Genomic DNA, 23,146 nt, shown 5'->3' with positions numbered 1-23,146 from the left:
CAAGAAAAGACCTCCCACTGTTAAAGAATCGTGTGCGACACTGTAGCCATTAAAAACAAACAAGTATTTGTGTGTATAAAACAGATGAGGAGGGAAGTGACACGGGACACTACCGTTATAGTAAAGTCAATGTTTATTTCCACATTCTTTACCAGGTTTCATCACGGTCTGTACATCTGTTAATCCAGTAACAGAGGATGGCATCCCCAAAGTGCCATCCAGTCAGAATGCATTGATATCGCAGCAAGCATGAATGTTCTCATTTAGCAGTTTAGCTCATTCATTTGGCCTTGTTCAGAGATCTGTTTTGTAAACATGGACATTGAGAGAAAAATCCTGATAGAATTAATACAGAAAGGCCAACGTTTTTTTTTTTAGTATTTTTTTTAAACAACATTTTTTTCTTTTGATTAAACTGTAAAAAACAGGCAGGCATAAACTAACAGTAGAACACAAGCTCATATTGAACCATTCTAGGACAAGTGCAGTTTCACGACATGCAGTGCTTACCTAATCCACACTGAGAGTGCTGCTCGTAAAAGACCAGCACCGCCTCAGAGTTCAGAGTACTTCCTTTTGCAATAGTATGTCAGACCACAGACGCCGCAAGCAGGCTTCTGTCGCATTGGTCCACTGTAGGACAAAAAAGGGGATCACAGCAATTTCAAAGAGCAACCTCCGAGAATACCCAGTATTCATAGTCTGAGAGAAGAGAGGAATACATGACACCTGAAGCCTCTGTGGAGAACACCCATCTGCCCTTGGTACAGTATGTCATGAGTAGGATGGCAGTGAGACCCTGTTGCTTTCATGTGCTGAACCAGGAAGAGAAAACAGATCTCCGAAGACAAAGTGTCTCTAGAAAAGTCACACAACTGCCAAAAACTGTTGCTATGACGTCATGTGATAGATCTATAAATGATTCTTATGGACCAGGGTGTTGTCTCTGAGCCCTCTCACTGAGTTAAAATTGCCTGAGAAGCTAAACTCTTTACGTTGAAGTCCGTTTTAAATTAAAGTTGCATTCTGCATAGTTTCAGTGAAAAGTGAATTGGAATAAATAACACATCTGTTGCATAGAGGTTTGATGCACTCCTAGAAAAGCCTCTGAGGATGAAACAAAATAAATCCCTATTTATTTCCCCCCTTTTGTTAAATTTGCTGTAATAAAACAGCCAGGTAGGTTGACTCTCGTCTAGGAGTGACTCAAACAGAACCGGTACTTGTCCTCGTCTCTGGTATTCTTTGAAGAATACTTCAGAAACTGCTTATTGACACTGTAAAATGTTTTGCATCTGGAGATATGAAGTCGAGAGGAGGTAACCTTACAGGAAATTAAAACAAGGGAAGTCCAGAAATGGCCTCTAATTTAAACATTTAAACTATTTTATACCACCGACGGTAAACAAAATAACCCAAAACATTTTCACGAGAAAAATATATTCACATCATATTGCATAAATATGTGCTGGAATGAGGTTAATGAATATAGATTAATAAAATCTCTCTCCCAGTATGGGCTGTATGTGTCATGAGATCAGCCCCAGTGCTCAGTAACGGATGGGGATTAAAAAATAAAACAGTTTAAAAGGAGTTCATATAAATCAATAAATAGCTTTCATCAATTCTGCTGACAGGATTTACGTTAAACCCCAATTTAAGTGGTACAGGTCACACATATACTGAAGGTACTGCAGCTTGTGAATGCTACACAAATTGCTTGCAGAGGATGCATTATCTGTGTGTATGATTCCTCTAAACAATAATAACACATGTTGTAATTGACTCAAGAGGAAAACAAAACGTAGTGGGCAGAATTCAAGTAAAATATCATATAAGGAACTGTTTCATTGTGACGACTTAACGGAGCATTTTTAGCACAATATTCCTTAACGTGATGAGCCCAAAATATAAAAGAGGTAACTAATGTATTGTACAGCAGCACAGACTGGATTTCTTATGAGCCAAAGAAAAGCTCTGTAACAGATAGTAAAAAAAAGAAAAGAAAAAAAGAAATGACATTGGCATTGGAGTGTAACGATGTAGAAAGAAGAAAAACAGATTCAAATATTGGCAAAGAAGAATGTAAAGAGGCGAATGCATCAAGTTGTACAACGCAGGAGGTGAGGAGGGGGGGGGAATGCTGCTCAACACTGGGCGTGGTTCAATAGGACAAAACATTCATAATCTGTTCAGAAACATTATAATCAAACCTGGGAAATGCATGGTGCAGTTTGTAAATCTCCTGGGAATGTTTGTGTCCTATTAAAAGTGCCGGAGTGATAAACACAAAACTGTGGTAAAGCAACCCGCAATCCTCTGTAGTTATTGTACAGTACACGTAGAGCTTTGGAAGCTTGGGAGTTGGAACGCGAGTAAGCCACGAGACAGAAGGGCGCGACCACGGCGCCAGCTGAGGTAGTAGAGTTTGACTGAATATGAACTTTCCCAGGGACCCACGGTGGCAGCTTGAATAGAGAGGTGTAGCTACCAGTAAACCCGAGTCACTGGGCTGGCGGAGTGGACCAGAAGGGAGGGAACAAGGGAGAGGGGTGGGGCTGTGGCTACAAAGTCCCCGCTCCTGTCACTGAAGGTCCATGTGCAAAAAGATTTGTTTTTCCTCAAAGGAAGTATAACTGCTCCTACTAGAATGAACTGTGTTAAATCTGCTGACGAACAGATAAAATCTCTTTACAACATGCGTTTATGTCATCATCCATACAATATGAAACATTCTCAACCCTGTCGCCAAGGTTTTCTAAACTGTAATAAATTAGAAATTGAAGTAGTTTTTTTGCTGTATTTAACAAAGCAGTTTGTCTGTGGAGCTGTTCGAACACAGAAGAAGCTGGAGGTAAACCAGCTGGGAATGGTTCACTGTGACCACGGCGGAGTGCAGAGGTTAATGGTGCCTGCTAGAGGCCAGTTGCTTCCCTCCCCCCCCTAGTGGACCGATCCCATCAGGGCAGCTTCATGAACAGACCGTTATCAATGGAAGGGACCGGCATAGGGCAGGGGAACTGAAAGAGACTCATGTCCGCTGTGAGGGCAGCCATGGCAGCGGGATCGTGCTCTATCTGTGTCCTCAGGGCGGGGTCGATCTTCTCCAGCCGCCGCTTGATCCTCTTCGCCTCCCTCTCGCGGATCAGCCTGGCCTGCCTCTTGTCCGGCGTCTCGTTGGCCCTCTTCATACGCATGGCCTCCCTGTCTCTCTGCAGCCTGCGCGCCCGCTGGTCCTCCGACTCCTGCATCCTCTGCATGCGCTTGGCCTCGCGGTCCCGCAGCCTCCTTATTTCCCTCTCGTCTTCCGTCTCGCACGCCCGCTTGTTCTTCTTCGCCGTGCGCTCGCGCTCCAGACGCTGCATGCGGGCCTCCAAGGGTTCGTTCTTCCTGCGCAGGGCCCACTTTCGCAGCGGCGACTGGGCCTCCACTAGCTGCTGGTAGGCCACGCAGCTGTTGCACACCAGGAGCACTCCGGCGGGATACACCGGCATCGGGCTCAGGATGTCGCCGATGGGAGGGAAGCCCGGGGAAGAGGAGTTAAGAGCGTCGGGGATAGACGCCAGTGATGGCCCTTCGGAGAGGAGGCCGTCGGGCAGCGAGGGATAGGAGGGTCCCTGGTCAGAGCCTGCGCACGGTCCATGTCCATGTCCTTGGCCGTGACACGGTCTGGGGCCTTGACACTGGCTCGGGATGTGGCCTGGTCCCTGGCAGGTACGATGGACTTGACATAGGTTGGGGTTGGGGTCAGGTACTTGACAGGCGTGAGGGCCCTGGCATGAACTGGGACTGGGGCCCGGTCCGTGGCAGGAGCAGGCGCCGTGGCCCGGGCTGGTCATGGGGCTGCTGGAGAGGGACATGGAGCAGGAGTCCCTTCCATCGGAAACATCCAACCTGGTTGTGTCGAGGACATCTTTAAGCTTCTCCCTAAGAAAAGACACAGTATTAAATAGCTGATCAAAGTAATATGGTAAATGGAACTGCTTTTCTAGTCGTCCGACCACTCAAAGCGCTTTACACTACATATCAGTATTCACCCATTCACACACACACATTCATACACTGATGGCAGAGGCTACTAAGGTGCCAACTTTGCCCAGCAGGATCTAATCTAAATACTCATTCACACACCGATGGCTATGCCTTCGGGAGCAATTTGGGGTTAAGTGTCTTGCTCAAGGACACATCGACATGTGACCGGAGCAGCCGGGATGGACACCCTGCTCTACCCTCTGAGCCACAGCCACCCACATACATCCCCTTATTTATGACTTCTTAGAGGCATTAGACCCCTGAAACAACATTTTATCCTCCTGATTTATACGTAGTACTTGTGCCGTTTTACTTATAGTAACACCCGACTAACTATAGCAGCTCATGTTTTTTTTTCCTTCTTCTTTTCTCTGCTTTTACATTACGGCTCCTCACTATGTTTCTCCTTCTACTATGTGTCCTGACCTCGCCAGTGCTGTTTGAATCTGAAACGTAATGGTAGTTGCTAAGCAACATGCACGTTTATTTCCATTAAATCTGTCATTGCAGTACTAATTTTATTCATCCCTCATGTTCTGCATCCTGCCTTGTTTTCATACTTTGAGAACCGCTGCTCTGTAGTGTTCGAGTATTAAAGACGCATTTTCACTTTCATTTTCAGAATTCACCTTTTCACAGATTTGACCGCCTTGTTGGATGCACAAATAGGAAACCAGTCAACCTAAATGTGTTTCTGACATTTTTTGAATTCATTCACTGCACTATTTAAAATAGTTCCTCCTGCTGAATCGGTGATGTCTGCTGCCTTTGTATGCTGATAAAAGGATTTGTTGTAGGTTAAAGATGAATAAAACAGCAGCAGGAAAACAGCAAATCACTATGAGGTAAACACTGTATTTTACATTATTTACTTATTGTGATTTATTATTTATTTGTCTTTTATCTACTTGAAAACTGTGGAAGCAAGTGACTTAACATCAGTCCACTGCTTAATTATTGATAATACGTTATTCATTTGAAGTAAAACTTATCTACATGTAGACCTATTCCTTTAGAAGATGAGAGCAATGTGCGTTAAAGACCTGAGACAAGAGACGCAGCAAAGAGGAGCCGAACCTGTTAAAGTTGTTGGTGTCTGTGAAGCGTGCGCCACAGACAGCGCAGTTGGAGAGGCGGTCCTCGGAGTGGATGAGAAGATGTCGTCCAAGCGAGCCAGGCGAACTCAGGGCTCGCCCACACACTGGGCACACATAGCTCTTGCTGTTGCTCATCATAGTCGTGTGCTGTTAAAGACAGCAAAAACATGAGAAGGAATTTAAAAAAGAGACACATTTAAAGTACACCTCCCAATATTGTTAAATATATTAATAAACTCATACAACATATTTTAAACTGTACGTGATCAATTATTCAAAGTAGGGCTACAACTAATTTTCATCTATGATTAATCTGTCTTATTTTCTTGATTAATCGATTAGTTGTTTGGTTTATAAAATGTCAGAAAATGCTGAAAAATGTCGAAAGATGACGTCCTCAAATGTCTTGTTTTGTCCACAACTCAAAGATATTCAGTTTACTGTCATAGAGGAGTAAAGAAACCAGAAAATATTCACATTTAAGCAGCTGAAATCAGATACTTTTTAAATTTAATACATAAGGACAGTACCACAAATGACTGTATATTTGTAATCAGGTTAACTAAACTCTACAGCCAGGAGACAAATGCTGTCAGAAAATAAATGGTATCAACAAGGTCTGTCAGACGATGGATCACTCATTTTATCATCACTCAGCATTTCAATGTAAGCCTTCCCCTGTCCACTGTGGTACCACAAACACACTTTTAGCTTGATGCATATAAGGTTGCAGCCAACGATTTGCACTGTCGATTAATCTGTTGATTATTTTCTTGATTAATCGATTAGATGTTTGGCTATAAAATGTCAGAAAATGGTGAATAAGTCAGTATTTTCTAAAGCCCAAGATGACGTCTTCAAATATCTTGTTTTGTCCACAACTCAATGATACTCAGTTTACTGTCATAGAGGAGTAAAGAAACCAGAAAATATTCACATTTAAGAAGCTGGAATCAGAGAATTTATTTATTTTTTCTTTCAAAATTACTCAAACCGATGAATCCATTATCAAAATAGTTGCCGATAAATTTAATCGTTGACAACTAATCGATTAATCGTTGCAGCTCTAATTAAAAATAATAAAATAATTGAAAAATATGTTTTTGTTATTAGTATCAGATCTAATTTAATGATTGCTAAAAAATATTATAATAATCATAATTGCTGATGTGGGCGTAATGCACAGTGCTGTACATGCTGTAAGTATGTTAAGTTAGTATTTTCTCAAAGAATGGAGAGAACTTTTTAGAAAAAGCAGAGGTAGCATAAACAACATTTTTATGTTATTTACAGCTCAACAACAAAAATGTTGTCTATAAACAGGAATTAAATGACCGGATATTTCAAATATTTCAAATATTTCAAATAATGAAATGTGGCCCTCAGTCTAGTCTTGCAATGACTTAATTGACACTGTTGTGGTTTGTGCCACGGTCCATACTGTACGTTCCACAGCGGTTAACAAGGCCGACACTGTTGTGATCGATCAACATTACAGTGACAGGTTGCACACTCATCTTTCAGCATCTTTAAGTGCAAGAACCACAAACTGCCCGACAAAAAAAAATGCACAGCGTTGATTGTGGGAATTCTGCAAATGCTGAAGTAAGGTATAAATCAGCTATTGAATATTAAGTGGGGCCTCATGGCCATTGGTGGAAACACACATACGATGAGAGTGAACGCTGTGGATTGCTGTAAAATGAAAGGTAAAGAGCCTGGAAGAGGAGGTGAACCTGCAGCTGCAGCAGATAAGAGAGCATCATTTACTATGAGCAAATATATAATAATCTTCAAGATATCTGGCACTGAATACATTTTCTTTTTATATGCAGTAACATGACAAGGTTAGCACAAGATCATACAAGTCTATCCCTTCTCCTTTAACCTGCATTTCACTGCAGTGCTGATGCTGGAAGCTACTTAGGGGCTTTAAAGGTGATGACCTGCCTCTAGCTTACTAGAAACAGACAGCAATAAAGGATCTAAAGCTGCTTTGTTTTCATACTTCTGTACTGGATTAGGACAGGCGAGACAACGTTTTTCTCACCTGGTAGACATGGGAGATGAGCTTCTCAGGGCTGCTGAAATCCAGCGTGCAGAGAGGACAAATAAAGTTGTGGCCGTGGTCTGCCCCTTCCTCGCTCTCCTGAGGGAAAACCAAGCACCATTAAAACACATTTCAGGAGGAAAACCCTACACCACAACATCTCTGCACGTTTTCTATCCGGACAAACTGAAGCAAGACAGATTATAAACCTAACATGATGCATGCTTAAAGAATAACGCTAGACACTGTAATTAGTTTTTTTTTTATTTCTTGCTGGGCCTTTGTGGAGTCACTACTCACTTCACGTTTCCAGCTGGAGTGTTTCTGCAAGTGGTGGGGATGTGTTGAGTGTGTGAATGAGCGAAAATTCTCACAAGCCCCAATGACTCAGTAACAGTGACATGATGCTATGTGCTGTCACAGATGTGACTCGCACACAAACTGAAATACAGAACATTTTCAAAACAGAAGGTCCTGGCACAAAACATATTGGCTGATACCAGGAGGTGTTCTGTTCAAGTCCGTTAAACCCAAGTGCTTGCCGTTTTTCTTATTTGCATAGGGGTATATTTTGGTTTACAAAAGTCACAAATTGTCACACCCCACAGAAGCTCTCAATGGTTATATGACATTCTGGAAGGTTTTTGCAGATAAAACGAAAATACCTTTTTTTTTTTTCTTACTGTCTTGAGATTTATGTTAAAATGGATGTTTAACAAGTTCAACAAATAAAAAAATATATATATGTGCACTTAAGTAGAACTAGTTGAAACCCAGTTTGTGTTTCACAGTTTTAATAAATGAAGGAAGGAAGGAAGGAAACTGTCAAATGTCAGATACAAGAGATATCAGTACTTCCTGTTCAAATGATCTGCTATATATTTCTATATATCTGCAACACAGACCCCCTTTACACCTGGCATTAAAATGTGTCTCGTATCCAGATTGAATCTAGATTAGGGTTGTCAAAGTTAACATGATAATAATTGTTTTAACGCCACTAATTTCTTTAGCGCGTTAACACAACTTTTTAGGTCGTAGCGGTCTCAGTTTTAAAGCCAGAGTGAAGATACTGGTATCATATGAAACTAGAAAACCTAAGGAATCCATTGGTACCAGCCATACTACCTAGCATTGGAGGTTAAGTAACACTCCAAACTTGTGCTAAATTTTGGCAAGGAAAAACTGGCATGGCCATTTTCAAAGGGGTCCCTTGACCTCTGACCTCAAGATATGTGAATGTAAATGGGTTCTATGGGTACCCACAAGTCTCCTCTTTACAGACAAGCAAATTCACCCACTCCCACATTGATAACAGTATTAAACACTTGACAAATCTCCCTTTAAGGTACATTTTGAACAGATAAAAAAAACGTGTGATTCATTTTCAATTAATCACGATTAACTATTTTAATTGATTGACAGCTCTAATCTAGATATGATTAAACCTGATTACATTTACACCTGGTATTAATATGTGTCTCCAGTGTCCACACTGAGATATGATTGAAATCCGATCGCTCTGTCTGAAAGGGCTGAGAGGAAGCCTCCAGAGGCTGCATGATGCACAGGCTTGCAGCCGGGCACATGACTTTGACTAAACTCGGGATGAGGAGAGGAGACGCTGAGCACAGACAGAGCGGCGGTGGCGGTGATGATCTCTCTGGTCGCGGTGGTTCGGTGACCGGAGGAGCGCTGCAGGTTGATATTTGTACTCGATGTTCGCAAGACATCATCGAGTATATTTGATATATTGACCACCCCTATCCCACGCCACCGACTTCACAGTACAGTGGCCACTATGAACAAAAAAGTGGCACGATCTCTCACCTCTTTGACTCCCGCTCCTTGTAGGCGGCACTGCGATCTCTTGGTGGTCATGTGGTCGTCGGCGGAGGTGTTGGAGGACGAGTCTTCACCGTGGTTGTCGAGGTCACTATCGCTGTCTTCTATGGAGGCAAACACAGCCCTATCAATACAGACAGACAACAGAACACAGAGCAGGGCTTACTCTCACTAACACCCCTCAGTCCGAGGACGTCCCACAGAGCCCGTGAAGTCCTCCCCTGTCCCGTCCCGTCCCTCCATCCTGTACCTGAGATGCTATCCTGCTCTTGTACTTCCTGGGAGTTGTTGCTGCAGCATTCACTGTCTTCGGTGAATTCGTCCCTGCCATCCATGTTAATAGTGTGCTGAAGTCCTGTGATGCCTGAAGTGTGGAATGGCCCTGGAGACAGAAAAATGGTAAGATGAGTGTTTCCAGTGAGCACAATGAACTGGAGTGACTGATGTGGACGGGTAATATGACGATATATACCATGAGACAATATACATTTTTCGTAATATCATAGATTTTGTCATACCATGGTATCTATCCTTTAACATCTCTGCATGTTTTAGACCAACTTTGGCAAAGTTGCAACCATTTCTTTGTTTTTGCATCAATGAGATTAACTACCTTCATATGTCGGGGATTTAATCTGCATTCCTGTCTGTTTTCCATCCATTAACAGTCCAATTCATTTTACAGAAAATGTATTACGTCACAATATGTATATCTATATGGCACCCTTTTTAACACTCAATGATACAAAGGTTTTGCACCATCCAACTCTACTATACCATCATCATATGATTTAAGAACAGCCCTAGTACTGGTTGTTGATATGCAATGAATGAATAAAGTGGTGCAGGAATGAGTCCTAAAACCCAGAAATGAGTTAGCAGTTTAGCATTTCTGGTTCCATCGACTGGAAGTCAATGGGTTTTTTTAATGGGTTTTTAGTTAGATGCCTGAAATAAGGACTGTGGTCAACACAAGCTGAAGAGATTTTAATATTTTGTTCTACGACATCAGTAAATATCCCACTCGTGAATGTTGAAGCTTTTACGTGTCTTAAAAAAGGCGGTTGCTAAAAAGTGGCTAAATGAAACTACTAAACGTCATCACACCGACTCGTCGCTTTTACAGCCTCGTTGTGTATACTCGCACTCATGCGACCGTGCTGTAGTTCGTTTATAGCCTAGCGATCATTTTATGGAACAAAACATGTAAGTATGATAAACGTTTGTTTGCCACAGAGCTCATTTTCTGCAATAATCCAAAACCCAATGATAGATCCCATTGGCTTTTTGTCGAGGGAACCCATGACGATGCTAAGTTCCTGGTTGGCCTTCAAAAATACGTCATCCCTGCACCACTCTATGAATCCATCAATCAATAATACAATTCCAAGACCTGCAAGTGACGTATGTGACAAGCTAAAGAACTGGAAATAAAATCAATGACTCTTATGTTTGTAGTTGCATAAAAAGGTTTGGAGCACATGAATGGAAGCCTATCTATCAAGTTTCACTATTTCAAAGATCGCTTATGTATGACAAAACACTGCAATTTCCTGCATACCATGAACCATACAGGGAGAATATGAGTGTGTCTACAGACAGACAGAGTGTGCACCGTGGTGGCAGGACCTCCTGGTGAGGAATCGATTTCACAAATAACATGCTTTTTTAAAATTCACATTCAAACATGTCAATAAACAAAGTCCGTTTTAATGCAGATGCCACCTTTTACCTATATATACTGTATCCAGCATATGAGTGTTTTATCTCCATAGCAACATAGAAACTACATCTACTGTCACAGCATACCAGGAGAAGGTATGAATTTTTCAACACTGGTGCATTCGCCTATAGCTTTGAGCTCTGGTTTTGTCCACGCACACACACAAAATATGTCCAGGCCTCTGAATAGTAGATATTACAATAACAGAAAATGGGAAAAAAAAAAGTGAAACCTATGATCAGAACAGCACAAACAAAAAAACAACAACAACACACAGTCCCAGATCGTGAATTATTTATACAATTCTACATTTTTCCACAAGACTTTTGGGCTCCACTCCAGACCACAAGAACGTCTTTGGCGATTCTGCATGAACCATTCGACACTGAAGCATAATGAATGCTAAGCCAGCAAGGCAAGCACACGGACATATATATATGTGCACACACACATTAACTTCATTTGCATCCCAACCCCCACTTTTTCACACACACACACACACACTCGCAGATACATGCTAGCTCTGTTCGACAGCCATGCTGCAGTCCCACGGGAGAAAGCAGCCTGCACTCTTTTCCTCCAGCTAGCTGCCTTGCTCCTCAGTGTGTTTCTCTCTCAGTACCACCCACACCGAACAGCCTGGCTCGCCCTCTGTCCTCCCTGCTTGTATGTAGCTCTGACTACTTCCATGTCTATACCATCATCAGCTCTGAGGGGGAGGATAAAGCTTCATACCGTGACAGCCCATATGTGGCTCATTTAACTCCTCGTGATGCCACTCTTTTGTTTTACAGCTCTGTTGGTTTGCAGAGATGCTGCAAGAATCCCCTTCACTTTTCTGATTATCACACTTGACCCTGCAAAGTACCTGTATCTAACTGCCAACGCTGCTTCACTGGAGACAGTTTTGTTGAGAGCTTCTCACACACACACAAGAACACACTTCAGATCACTGAAATTAATGATAGCTTAAAATCCAATTTTCTTTCTTGTGTGTGTGCTCTCTATCCATTAACACACGGATCAGAGATGGGAGAGAGATCCTGACTTCAGTTACCTGAGACTGACAGAAGTAATTACAGCCCTCGTCACAATCCTGAGGTATTGCACACGCACACACACACACACACACACAGACACACACTCTCTCTCTCTCTGAGTGTCAGAGGAAAACAGAGGTATAATCTTGAGGTTTGTCATTCTACTACTTGTGGTGAGAAGTTAGTATGTGAACGCAGTTTGGGCACTTTTTCCTGAAGAAATCAAAGCCTTCATTAACACCGGTAGAGTGGTGGGTCGGAGTATTGAACTATGAACTACTACAACAAGCTGGCTTCACGGCACATAGCCAATGATTGATGTGTGAGAGATACCCATCCCCCCACCGCTAGGGCTCTGTCTGTACATCTGTCTCTCCTCCCTCCCTCCCCCCCTCTCTGCCACTGTGATGTTATCTCTGAGTCTGTGTGTCTGTAGGCAGGAGGTGACGCAGTGTCTGACTGAATCCAGACAAAGAGACAAACTCATCAGCCAACAGACACACAGAAGAGGGAGAGAGGAGGCGGTGTGGGGGGGGGGTGGTGGTGGTGGTGGGGTAGCGCGCAAAACAAAACAGACAAAAGATAGAATGCCAAAACTCTACTCAAACACCAAGCAATGGGGGTCCTGTTGAATTCAGAGCCCCCTCCGTCTCCTTTTCAGCCGCCGTCCCCTCCAAAAACACACACACACACACGCAGACGCACAACACCGTCTGAATGTGCAGGAAGTGCTGGGGCCCTCCGTCTTACATCCACTCACTCACTCACACACACACACACACGCAGGAGAATGAGGATGATGGGCCAGACATCTGATCAATCCTCACATTAACGGGTGACCTAATATTAGAAAGAAGAAGGGGAAGTGATTAACCATTTTCTTTTCTCTTTGTGGAAGACTTTCTCTGGTTAGTTTGGCACCTGAAATGCTCTTCCGTGATAATCTCAACGGAAAAGTAATATTAACATACTTATATTGGGCTTTTGATCCGGCCACCAGACTACACTGTTGCCATGAAAGCACACGGCAATCACAGATAATCAAGACACATTTGTGCTGAGCTAATTTGGGAGAAAACATTTTCTTTTTCCATCTCCTTCAAAACCATGTTCAGATGTTTGACAGAAACAGACTGTACTTTTCATATTAGATGAAATGCAAGTCCACTTAACAAGAATTGTATCTTCTGTACCCACACATATGTAGAGCTGCAACGATGAATCAATTAGCTGTCAACTGTTGAATGAATCGCCAACTATTTTGATAATTGATTCATCAGTTTCAGTCTTGTTTAAGAAAAACAAGTCTGATTCCAGCTTCTTAAATGTGAATATATTCGGGTTTCTTTACTCCTCTATGACAGTAAACTGAATATCTTTGAGTTGTGGACAAAACAAGACATTTGGGGACGTCATCTTGGACTTTGGGAAACACTGATCGACATTTTTCTGACATTTTATATAGCCTAAAAAACGTTTCGATTAATCAAAAGAAATAATCAACAGATTAATTGACAATGAAAATAATTGTTAGTGGAAGTCCTACACATATGTACACTCAGAAAAAAATCTAAAATAACCTGCACAGTATTTATTACTATTTACCGTCACGCTGAAGGGCAAATCCACTTTCCTCCATAAGGCATGCACCACCTCCAATTCTGATTAACTTTAATATAATGCTGTTTATTCTTGCTGTTGTTGTACATCAAACTCAAGGAGGGACACAAAGCTAGACAGACAGCACTGTTGTATTATTGTCTGGAATTCCCTATGTGTGTGTGTGTGTGTGTTTGTGTGCGTATGTGTGTGTGCATGTGCGTGTGTGTGTGTGTGTGTGAGCCCGGCTGCCTGCCTGTCAGACTGTCTCCCTGCCTGTCTGGTCTGTCAGTCTGTCTATCTGGTCTAACCCTCTCAGGGGGTTTGGGGGGGTTGGAGGACAGCTCCACGCATGCAGTTCATACCTCGCAAGAAAAGACAGGTAAAACAATCAAGCAGAGCAGAGGAGAGGAGAGTCAATGTAACAAAACACAGCGCCTGAACTCACACTCCAGTGACACGGCGGGTGGTATGGCTTGTCAAGTCTAAAAAATGTTTTGGCGTTCGTCACAGCATGAAGTGCACGAACGTTATGCCAACATTACATCGTATCGTCAAGGCCCTCCTGAGGGTGCTCGGCACCCACTCCAGACTCTTGTAGAAGTGTTACTGAGCGGCAAATGAGCTCATTAGCTCGCAGGGATTATTGCAGTCGCAAGTGCAAGATGCATTTCAACAGCAGTTTAAACAGACTATGTTTAGAAAGGAGGGCTGCAGCATACATAACTTGAGCAGATTACACTGGGCAATCCCCTTCTGTGGACTGAAGCGTGTTTAAGAGGTCAGCATGCTGTCAAACCAAAAAGGAGATCTGAGGGAAGAAGGCCAAAAGCTAAAGCACAGAGAGGGTTTATTCACACCAGGGGTCTCCACGGTTTTCCTTTAAGTTAATTCTGTGTATTGTATGCCAATATCTCATTACAATATGAAATCAAAATGGGACGCTGTAATTCATCATAGTGTAATGCCATTGATGATAGGTAGGAAAAGCCCTGCATACAAACAAGGATGCTTGAGGACAATGTGCCACTCAGAAAGCACTCAATATGAGAAAATGTGTACGAAGAGGCTTATTGAAGTTAGAAATACTGTCGATATCTCAATCTAAAAAAGGAAAAAAAAGATTTCAACAACAACTCTCATCCTAAAGTACAAAGCATTGCACATATTTTGAATCGCTGAGGCTTTACTTTGTTTTTGCCGCATATGTGCTCTGTGGGGCTGCAAATAATGATTATTTCCATTATCGACTAATCTGCAGATTATTTTCTTAAGGAATCCATTTGTCTATAAAGACAATAAGACAATAGAGAAAAATGCCAATTAGAACTTGGCAGAACCCGAGATGATGTATTCAATAATGGGCTGCAACTAACGATTTCATTGTCGATTAATCTGGTGATTATTTTTTCGATTAATCAATTAGTTGTTTGGTCTATATAATGTCGGAAAAATGTTGATCAGTGTTTCCCGTGTCCCCACTGTCATAGAGGAGTAAAGAAATCAGAAAATATTCACATTTAAGAAGCCGGAATCAGAGAAGTTTTACTTGTTTTTTCTTAACTGTTTTAATTAACTGATCTTACCATTACCAAAATAGTTGCCGATTAATTTAATAGTTGATAACTAATCGATTAATCCTTGCGTCTTTGGTATTCAAATTAATGTATTCCACGCATTTGAAAAGCTGGAATCAGAGAGTGTTTGGACATTTTTCGTAAAAAAAAAAATACTAAAACAATTAGATGTTTATCAAAATAGCTTCCTGTTTCTTGTCAATCCCCTTATTGATTCATTGTTAATTAAACTCTTCTGCTCTGCATTGCTTTCTTGTCATCCTGCACTGGAACTGAGACGTCAGAGCAAACTGAGCTGACACCATGCACAGTGTGTAAAAGAAACGCTTGTCCCCTCTGATCACCATTTATGCTATCTGTGAAGAGACTCTGCTTCTTCTTAGAGGCCTTTTTGCTAAATAAAATCTACAGAAATGACACCTCAAAACAAAATCCACAAGCCAGAAACATGGTTAACCACAAGTGCTGACATACAGGCTCACTACAGGATGATACTATCACAGGCTTCTCAGAAAAAACACACAAATAGTGATACTAGTCGACCAACATGTCACTGAAAGATTGCACAAATTATCAATTTCAAAGAAGAGATGTTGACATCACTATGTCACAAGAGCGTGTGCTATATGTTTGGCACCACATCAATGTGTCGATGAGCACCATTACACCTTATCAACATACCAATCTTGCTTGAGTTTGTCAAAATAATGAAAGCTACTTTTAAGCAATTACTGTGCTCATTTGCATGTTTTTTTATTCAGTTATTTATATTTTTTTACCAAGAGGTTGATTTAGGCATTGAGTGTAGCTGTCCTCTTACTTTATTTCAACCTATTTTTGTATGTGTAACTATGTCAATACAACTACTCAAAGGGGCAATTGTGGAATAAAGAAAAAATGCATTGATCAACCAATAAAGTATTCTCACACACAGCCATAAAGCAAAATGAAAGTGAGATATCCATCAACACTCAAACCAAAAAAATAAAGTAATTATCAATTTCAAAGGAAAGATGTTGACATCACTATGTCACAAGAGCGTGTGCTATATGTTTGGCACCACATCAAGGTGTTGATGAGCACCATTACACCGTATCAACATACCAATCTTGCTGAGTTTGTCAAAATAATAACAGCTACTTTTAAGCAATTACTGTGCTCATTTGTATTTACCAAGAGGTTGATTTAGTCAATGAGTGTAGCTGTCCTCTTACTTCATTTCAGTATGTGTAACTATGTCAATACAACTAAAGAAAAAAATAAAGAAAAAATGCATTGATCAACCAATCAAGTATTCTCACACAATGAAAATGAAAGTGAGATATCCATCACCACTCAAACAAAAAAAATAAAGATATTTAAATGTAACTACTCAAAGGGGCAATTGTGGAAAAAGAAAAAATGTATTGATCAGCCAATAAAGTATTATTGTATTCTCACACACAACCATAAACCAAAATGAAACCAAAAATTAAGATATTTAAATGTCAGCTGCTATACTCTGAATATTCAATAGAGTATGTGATGTGATGGTATGTCATCCTGAGGAATCCTTGAATCTTTGGTTTAATACATCTACATGAATCTATTATAAGCTACATCAACTGGTTAATGCTACAGAAACAATAATAATTAAACACATTCCTGTCAAACAGCCAGAGTACACACGGATAAAAGGACGTGACATGGATAAATAACGCATTAGACAATACCTGGAATACCTACAGTCAACTTTGAAGGGGTTGGTCTGTTTTCGCCTGGACATATTATTGCCCAGTCCCGGTTAAAAACCTGGATCTCCTCCTGAACCAGCACGGTTTTACCCTGAGAGAGACCAGTCCAGGTGTTTTCCGCACTGAGGGGACAGATGATGATGAGCGAAATAATAATACAAAAAAAAAAAAAAATGTGATCAAATCGTCTACTCGATCAGCAGCAGAGTCGGGGGGTAAAAAAATTAAAAACGGAGACATAAAAAGAGTCACATTCTTGCAGCTTTCTTAAATAAGATCCAGTCTCCAGTCGATCAGCGGGTTTAGAATGTTGGCAAAGCCGGACCAGAGAGCTTCCCGAGCGGCCCCGAGCTGCTCCGATCACCGAGCCGAGCAGCCGCTGCTGGCACACCGTGCTCTCACTGCAGCGATGCTGGAGCTCAGCTGATCTCTAACGTGAAGGCAGCGAAGCCACAGCCGAACAGGATTGTGGGATATGCAGGGACGATGGATGGGAGAGTTCATGCTAAAGATAATATGGTGCGTTCAGGTCGTGTGGGAGAAAAGACGACGGGGAAGAGAGGAAGCTGAGAGAAACTTCCACATAATACACTTCCTCAATGTTTTTTTAGAGATAAGAAAAATCTAAAAGTGGTCTAAATAGATTATATGTGTTTTGGTATGTGTATATACTGCGTGTGCGTATATATGTATACGGTATATATATGTATATATAAATAGATTTTATTTTATTTTATTGTTTTGAATTTTTTTTTTTTACTTGTGTATATTCTTTTTACTTATTTATTTATGTTTTGTATATGATATGTTTTTCCTGTATCTATACTGGCTTATTTTGTATTAATATTAGGTTTGTTAAGCTTCTTTGTACCGAGTATGTTATTATTGGGGACGTTTGTGAATGTTTGTTCTGTCGTTTCAAAATTAACAAAAAAACAATAAATATAATATATAAAAAAAAAAAAAGTGGTCTAAATATAGATTCAAAATATATCTGAGTGTGGAGGCAATGTGCAACCTCAATGGCTGATCATTTCCATATTATTATTTTTTGGGCATGCCCTAAAATACAACCATATTGGCAAGAGGTGGCAACTGAGATCCATAAAATAATGGGAATAAAGTTAAAGTACTCATTCATTACACTGTACTTGGGAAAAATACCAGAAAATGTTTTACACAAAGATAAATATTTAATAAAGATTCTCTTGGCAAGTAGTAAGAAAGCCATAACTAAATATATATATATATATATATATATATATGAGTGTATTTGCTATACTTGCAGATGTAAGATAGCCTATTCGTGAGAAGAACAACATATTTGAATGTCTAAAATAATCAGAATTAATGCCAATTAAAAGTAGTCTATTTTGAACATTTTGATATATTTGTAAACATATTAAGTGGAAGTAGATGGATAATAGTAATAATAATCAGTGGTGGACTGTAATGAAGTGCATTTACTCAGGTACTCAACTTAAGTACAATTTTGAGATACTTCTACTTTACCATTTTTTATGCTACTTTATACTTCCACTCCACTACAATTTGGAGGCAAACATTTTACTTTTTACTCCACAACATTTATTTGATAACTTTAGTTACTAGTTACTTTGCAGATTTAAATTATTAATGCAAAATATATATCAATTTATAAAGTATGTACGTAGGTATTATTATAGGTTAATCTACCCAGCAGGTAAGAAAAGCTACAAGCTGCAACATTAAAGTGATTCACACAGAAATGCATCAATAATTATAATCCAGTAATATAATATATTTTGAAAAGGCCCATTCTGCATAATGAGTACTTTTATTTTTGGTACTTTAAGTATATTTTGGTGCTAATACTTTTGTACTTTTACTTTACTGAAAGCAGGACTTTTACTTGTAACAGAGCATTTTTACACTGTAGTATTGCTACTTTCATATTTTATTTGTAAAGTGCTTTTCTAGATTCAAAGTGCCAGACAGGTAGTAACTGGATAACAGTAAATGCAAACTACCATTTTCAAGGTCAAAAAAGTGCTAAAACCTAAAACCATAACGGCTAATGAGCGTGCATGTCAACAGCTTCATCTCCATGACAACTAAGCACATACAACAGGAAGTTGTATCCTGTCATAGCTTCCAAGCTTTTTCTCATTTAAGGGGAAAGGAAGAAATCCATTGAAGAATAAGTTCCTTAGTAGAAGATTTACCAACATATACCAATAATATATCAGCCAATATTCATTTCAACAACGCACAACACAAATATTTTTCATAATGATCCCTTAATTAGGTTATTAATTAGGCTAATAGTGACCAAGTTATGAGCAGGACATTTTACACTTGTCAGTGCTCTCTGGTGGACAAACCATGCAATGGCGACAGTTTCTAAATGACCACAAACATAACTTTGACATTTCTGTACTGCAATTTTTTGTCACTTATCAGCTGAAACATACAGATATACTCTATCTGTGATAAGTTAATATCGGCAGATAATGAGGCCTCTACAATGACTAAATCTGATTCTCAGTGGCATATATACCACTAGGGATAATTGAGAAAATGTTTTGTAATAAGGGTGAACCAACCCTTTAAACTTAAGTCGGTGTTCCAGATTTGAACACAGCAAAGTTATCTGGGTAACTTTGTATTCCTGCTGTGTGATATAGGCCTCTAGAGTGGATGAATGCTGATAGGAGCGTAAATGTTCACCCAGATGATAAGCCTCTGGGCTGGCAGGTCAAAAGCATGAAAATGTGACTTGATGGGTGTGCACTTGTATAAATAAATGCATAGTGTTGATTCATACTCTCCAGAGTCTATAGTAAGGCTGACAATAGTGCTGCGCACCATTCACAAAATATAGCATTTTCCAAAAGGAAAGGCCACATTAAATGAACTAATTGTACATGAAAAATAGCATCACATTATCCACTTAGAAAACGATGTAACATGTTTTGCTATATGGCATTTTAAAATAACCCTCTTCATTTTTCTGCAAGGCTAAAAAGAAAATCACAGAGAAGTTCCTCTGTTTCAAGAATTTTCTAAAAAAATGTAAGTTTGTATCTTGAAACAAAATGGAAAAAGTCAGATCAAAGCACCAGAAATGTCAATGATGATTAAAACAATGTCAAAGCAAGTTAATGTTATTTAACTATATAACTGAATAAATTCAAGATCATTTCAGTGTTCCCATATGACATGAAAACATTCAGCAGATTCCCTGTTTACTCAGTTTTCTGATCATATTTATGATCAGTGAGGCTGTGAACACGTGAATAACAGGCTCAACCAAAGTCACATCACATTACAATCACTGCAATTAATCCAAGGGTCATAGAAAAATAAATTTTTATGACACCAACATCCCTTTTTTAGCCAGTGCTTTTGATTACACCCATCTGATTATTGGTGCTGTTCAGAGTCTGAAATTAAGTTTTTTCCTCACGTGCCACTGTGGCAGGTCACTGAACATTTCTAATAGCCACACAATTGTTTTGTCTGCCACTTCTGAAATCTAGGTAGAACGCTTAAGAATTGTAAACACTAGGGCTGTGTGTTGACAAGAATCTGGCGATACGATACGTATCATGACACAGGGGTTACGATTCAATATATCACGACATATTGCGGTACTGGAAGCAAGGCATTATATTGACTTTTTAAAATCTAAATTAGGAAAACGGTCATAGTATACAAAACACACCACCACATGCATAAAATCTGAGTTAAAAAAAAATGTTTTAAACTTTTTTATGCAATGAGAATAGTAGGATCTGCATTTGCATATCTCTTTGCAAGTAAAATAAAGTATTGACTGAGATAATCTTTGCTTGTAAACTATTAATTAGAAATCAATACAGGGTTTTTGAGAATTGATGCAGTATCACAAAACATAATATTGCAATACTCCATATTTTTTATATTTTCTTACACCCCTAGTAAACACTGAGTCAGCGGTAACAGGATCATGTAACCTTAATCACTGATTCTTTTTATTTAGGAATTGCCTTAGACTTAAAGGTCCCATATTATGCTAATTTTCTGGTTCCTACTTGTATTTTGTGTTTCTAATAGAACATGTCCACATGCTGTTATGTTCAAAAAACACATTATTTTCCTCATACTGTCTGCCTGAATATACCTGTATTTACCCTCTGTCTCAAGACGCTCCGTTTTAGCGCATTACAACGGAATTGCGTTGCTCGGCAACAGTTTGGGTCCATGTTTACTTGGACAGCTGATGTCATTCACATACACTGCAACAGGAAATAAACTGGGACACATTTAGAATGTTTACGTTTAAAACCGTGTAATGGTCTAAATATTGTATATTTGTGACATCACAAATGGACAGAAATCCTAACGGCTTGTTTCAAACGCACAATTTCTGAATATGGGCTGTGTGTATTTCTCCGTATATTGAGCGTTTTGATAGTTTAACAGTATTTATATGGCACTTAAACCTGCTTTATAATATAAAAGACATGGAAATCTCACTTTTTACAATATGGGACCTTTAAGTAAACCTGCTGCGGTCCTTTATCTAATGTCTAATAAGCCATTAATCCAGTAACACCACCAGGTGGCGCTCCACACCGCTGAGCTGCTAATTGTCACAACAGTTCATGTAGTCGTCATCACTGACTGCCACGAGTAAACGGACCGCAGCACGACATTGACAGGGTAAAAAAAAAAAAAAATGTATTCTTCCGCAGGGTTTAAGAGAAAATACTGCCATCCAACAAAATAATGTCATAGTCGTGTGTGTCATGACATTTACGGCGTTTGTGTAGCTAGCAAGTAACAGATGACATGCACACAATCATCTAGAGTCAATCAGTGTAATGAGATGAATGATGTTAACGTTAGCTATAGCTGGTTGAGAGGTAACAAATAGCTCCTTTATAGTCAATGCGATGGACGAGATCAGGCTCACTAGCTTAGACAGCAACTAGCAGATAACCAGGATTTACAGAGCATCATCATGAAGACATAATTCAACTATTACCCATGGTGTCCAGTGAACACTGGCATATCAGGTGGGAGTCTCCGGCAGAGTCTCAGACTGTGTAGAAGTCCTCTACTAACGGAGCTAACCTCTACTGTAACACGGTGGTGATGATAAACTTCTCCGTCCGTCCGCGCTTCTTTCACCAACCAACTAGTGATGTGTCGGTCCAGAACGAGCCGGTTCATTGAGCCGGCTCTTATAAGTGAACGATAATGGTACGTGTCCACAGGCTCCGTGCTTTCCACGCTCCCCATACGTTGTCTATGTAAGCAGCCGCGCAATGCATTCTGGTAGCGTGGCGTTGCGATTCGAGAAACAGAGCGTCACTACGCTAGCTCCTCATTTGCATAAAGTTTAGGGTTAGTCTACTTTATGTAAATCACAGGCGTCCGACGCGACTCGCCGCCTCTCGAAACTCCCGAGAATCTTTTAAAATAAACGTCGTCGATCCAAAATAAAGACAGATTTAGCAGCTGCGCGGCTTATTTCTCGCCTCAAATGTTTTCAGAAACACATTTCGATGAACTATTTTCATGAAATAAGAGAAGAAAGTTTCCAAACGAGCCTCCATACTGTTTCCGGTTTGAAAGCTGGGAGCAGCAGCCAACGGAGGGAAAGCGTTCGTCCAATCAGGAGCCTAGAGCCTTGTGTCTAGTGACAGCCCACCAAGTGTCCAATGTTGGGAAGCGTCGCGCCCCCTTGCGATAAAAAAACGCCCTTGTGGACACGTACCATGAGAGGAGTAGTGCACGAATAGCAGACAAGATGAGTGACAGTCGGAAACGAAGCAGCATGTAAAATTATGGTAATTATAAGGTTTAGTATAATTATATTGAATAATTTAAAGGGACTATTTGTAACTTTGTACGCGCATAAATGTAGCGGGTCGTCACACATGCGCGCTCACATATGCGCGTTCGCGTGTGGCCGCTGCCTCTCCAACTCTGCCTGCTCGCCTTCGCTCAGAGAGCGCGCGCGTTCTCAGCTCGCTCCACCTCTAGACGTGAACGCGCGCTCACTCCTCACTGCAGAAGAGTTAGTTTAGCTCTGAGAATATCTAGTGAATGCACAGGGGACGTTTGCGCAGAAAAAAAATGCTGCAGCTCCTCCAGACCAACAGAGGTTTCCCGTGTCTTGTGAAGTAACGTAGCTCCTTAGCTAGTAACGTTACCCTCTCGTTACCGACCGGGTGCCGGTGTCTCCTCTGCTCTCTCCGGCTGCGGGCGGAGAGAGCAGGGAGACACGCTGCAGAGCCCCGCTGCCTCAGCCTGCACTTAGGCAGGAAAAGCCAACACTAGGATCAGATCTAAATCATGTTCATGGAGAGACCTTCGTCTGGTCAGCTAACATTACTGCCAAGCAGCTGAAATATAGAGTGATATTGTGGTTTTAGCTGACGTGTGTCGCCTCACTGTTTTGAGTGTATATTGAGAGCG

General features: G+C 40.6%; 1 protein-coding gene across 5 annotated transcripts; it reads right to left on the bottom strand.

The window, feature by feature from the left end:
- Positions 1-116: 116 nt before the first annotated feature.
- On the bottom strand, positions 117-21,867 carry znf821 (zinc finger protein 821). Of its 5 annotated transcripts, none has more exons than XM_074617996.1 (6): positions 21,708-21,867; positions 9,275-9,406; positions 9,010-9,128; positions 7,180-7,278; positions 5,110-5,276; positions 117-3,927 (listed from the first exon to the last, which is right to left on the bottom strand). In XM_074617996.1, exons 1-6 carry the CDS (start codon positions 21,709-21,711, stop codon positions 2,961-2,963), a joined length of 1,488 nt encoding a protein of 495 aa, XP_074474097.1. In that variant the 5' UTR covers positions 21,712-21,867; the 3' UTR covers positions 117-2,960. The 5 variants fall into 5 exon arrangements, with proteins under 5 accessions (XP_074474097.1, XP_074474081.1, XP_074474089.1 ...); XM_074617980.1 differs by lacking the exon at positions 21,708-21,867 and adding an exon at positions 16,689-17,154 and having other exon boundaries at positions 9,010-9,125; XM_074617988.1 differs by lacking the exon at positions 21,708-21,867 and adding an exon at positions 16,689-17,153 and having other exon boundaries at positions 7,180-7,275.
- Between the last annotated feature and the right edge of the window lie 1,279 nt (positions 21,868-23,146).

This window comes from Sebastes fasciatus, chromosome 2 (genome assembly GCF_043250625.1).
Source record: "Sebastes fasciatus isolate fSebFas1 chromosome 2, fSebFas1.pri, whole genome shotgun sequence".
NCBI lineage: Eukaryota > Metazoa > Chordata > Actinopteri > Perciformes > Sebastidae > Sebastes > Sebastes fasciatus.
This window is presented reverse-complemented; position numbering and strand designations above follow the sequence as displayed.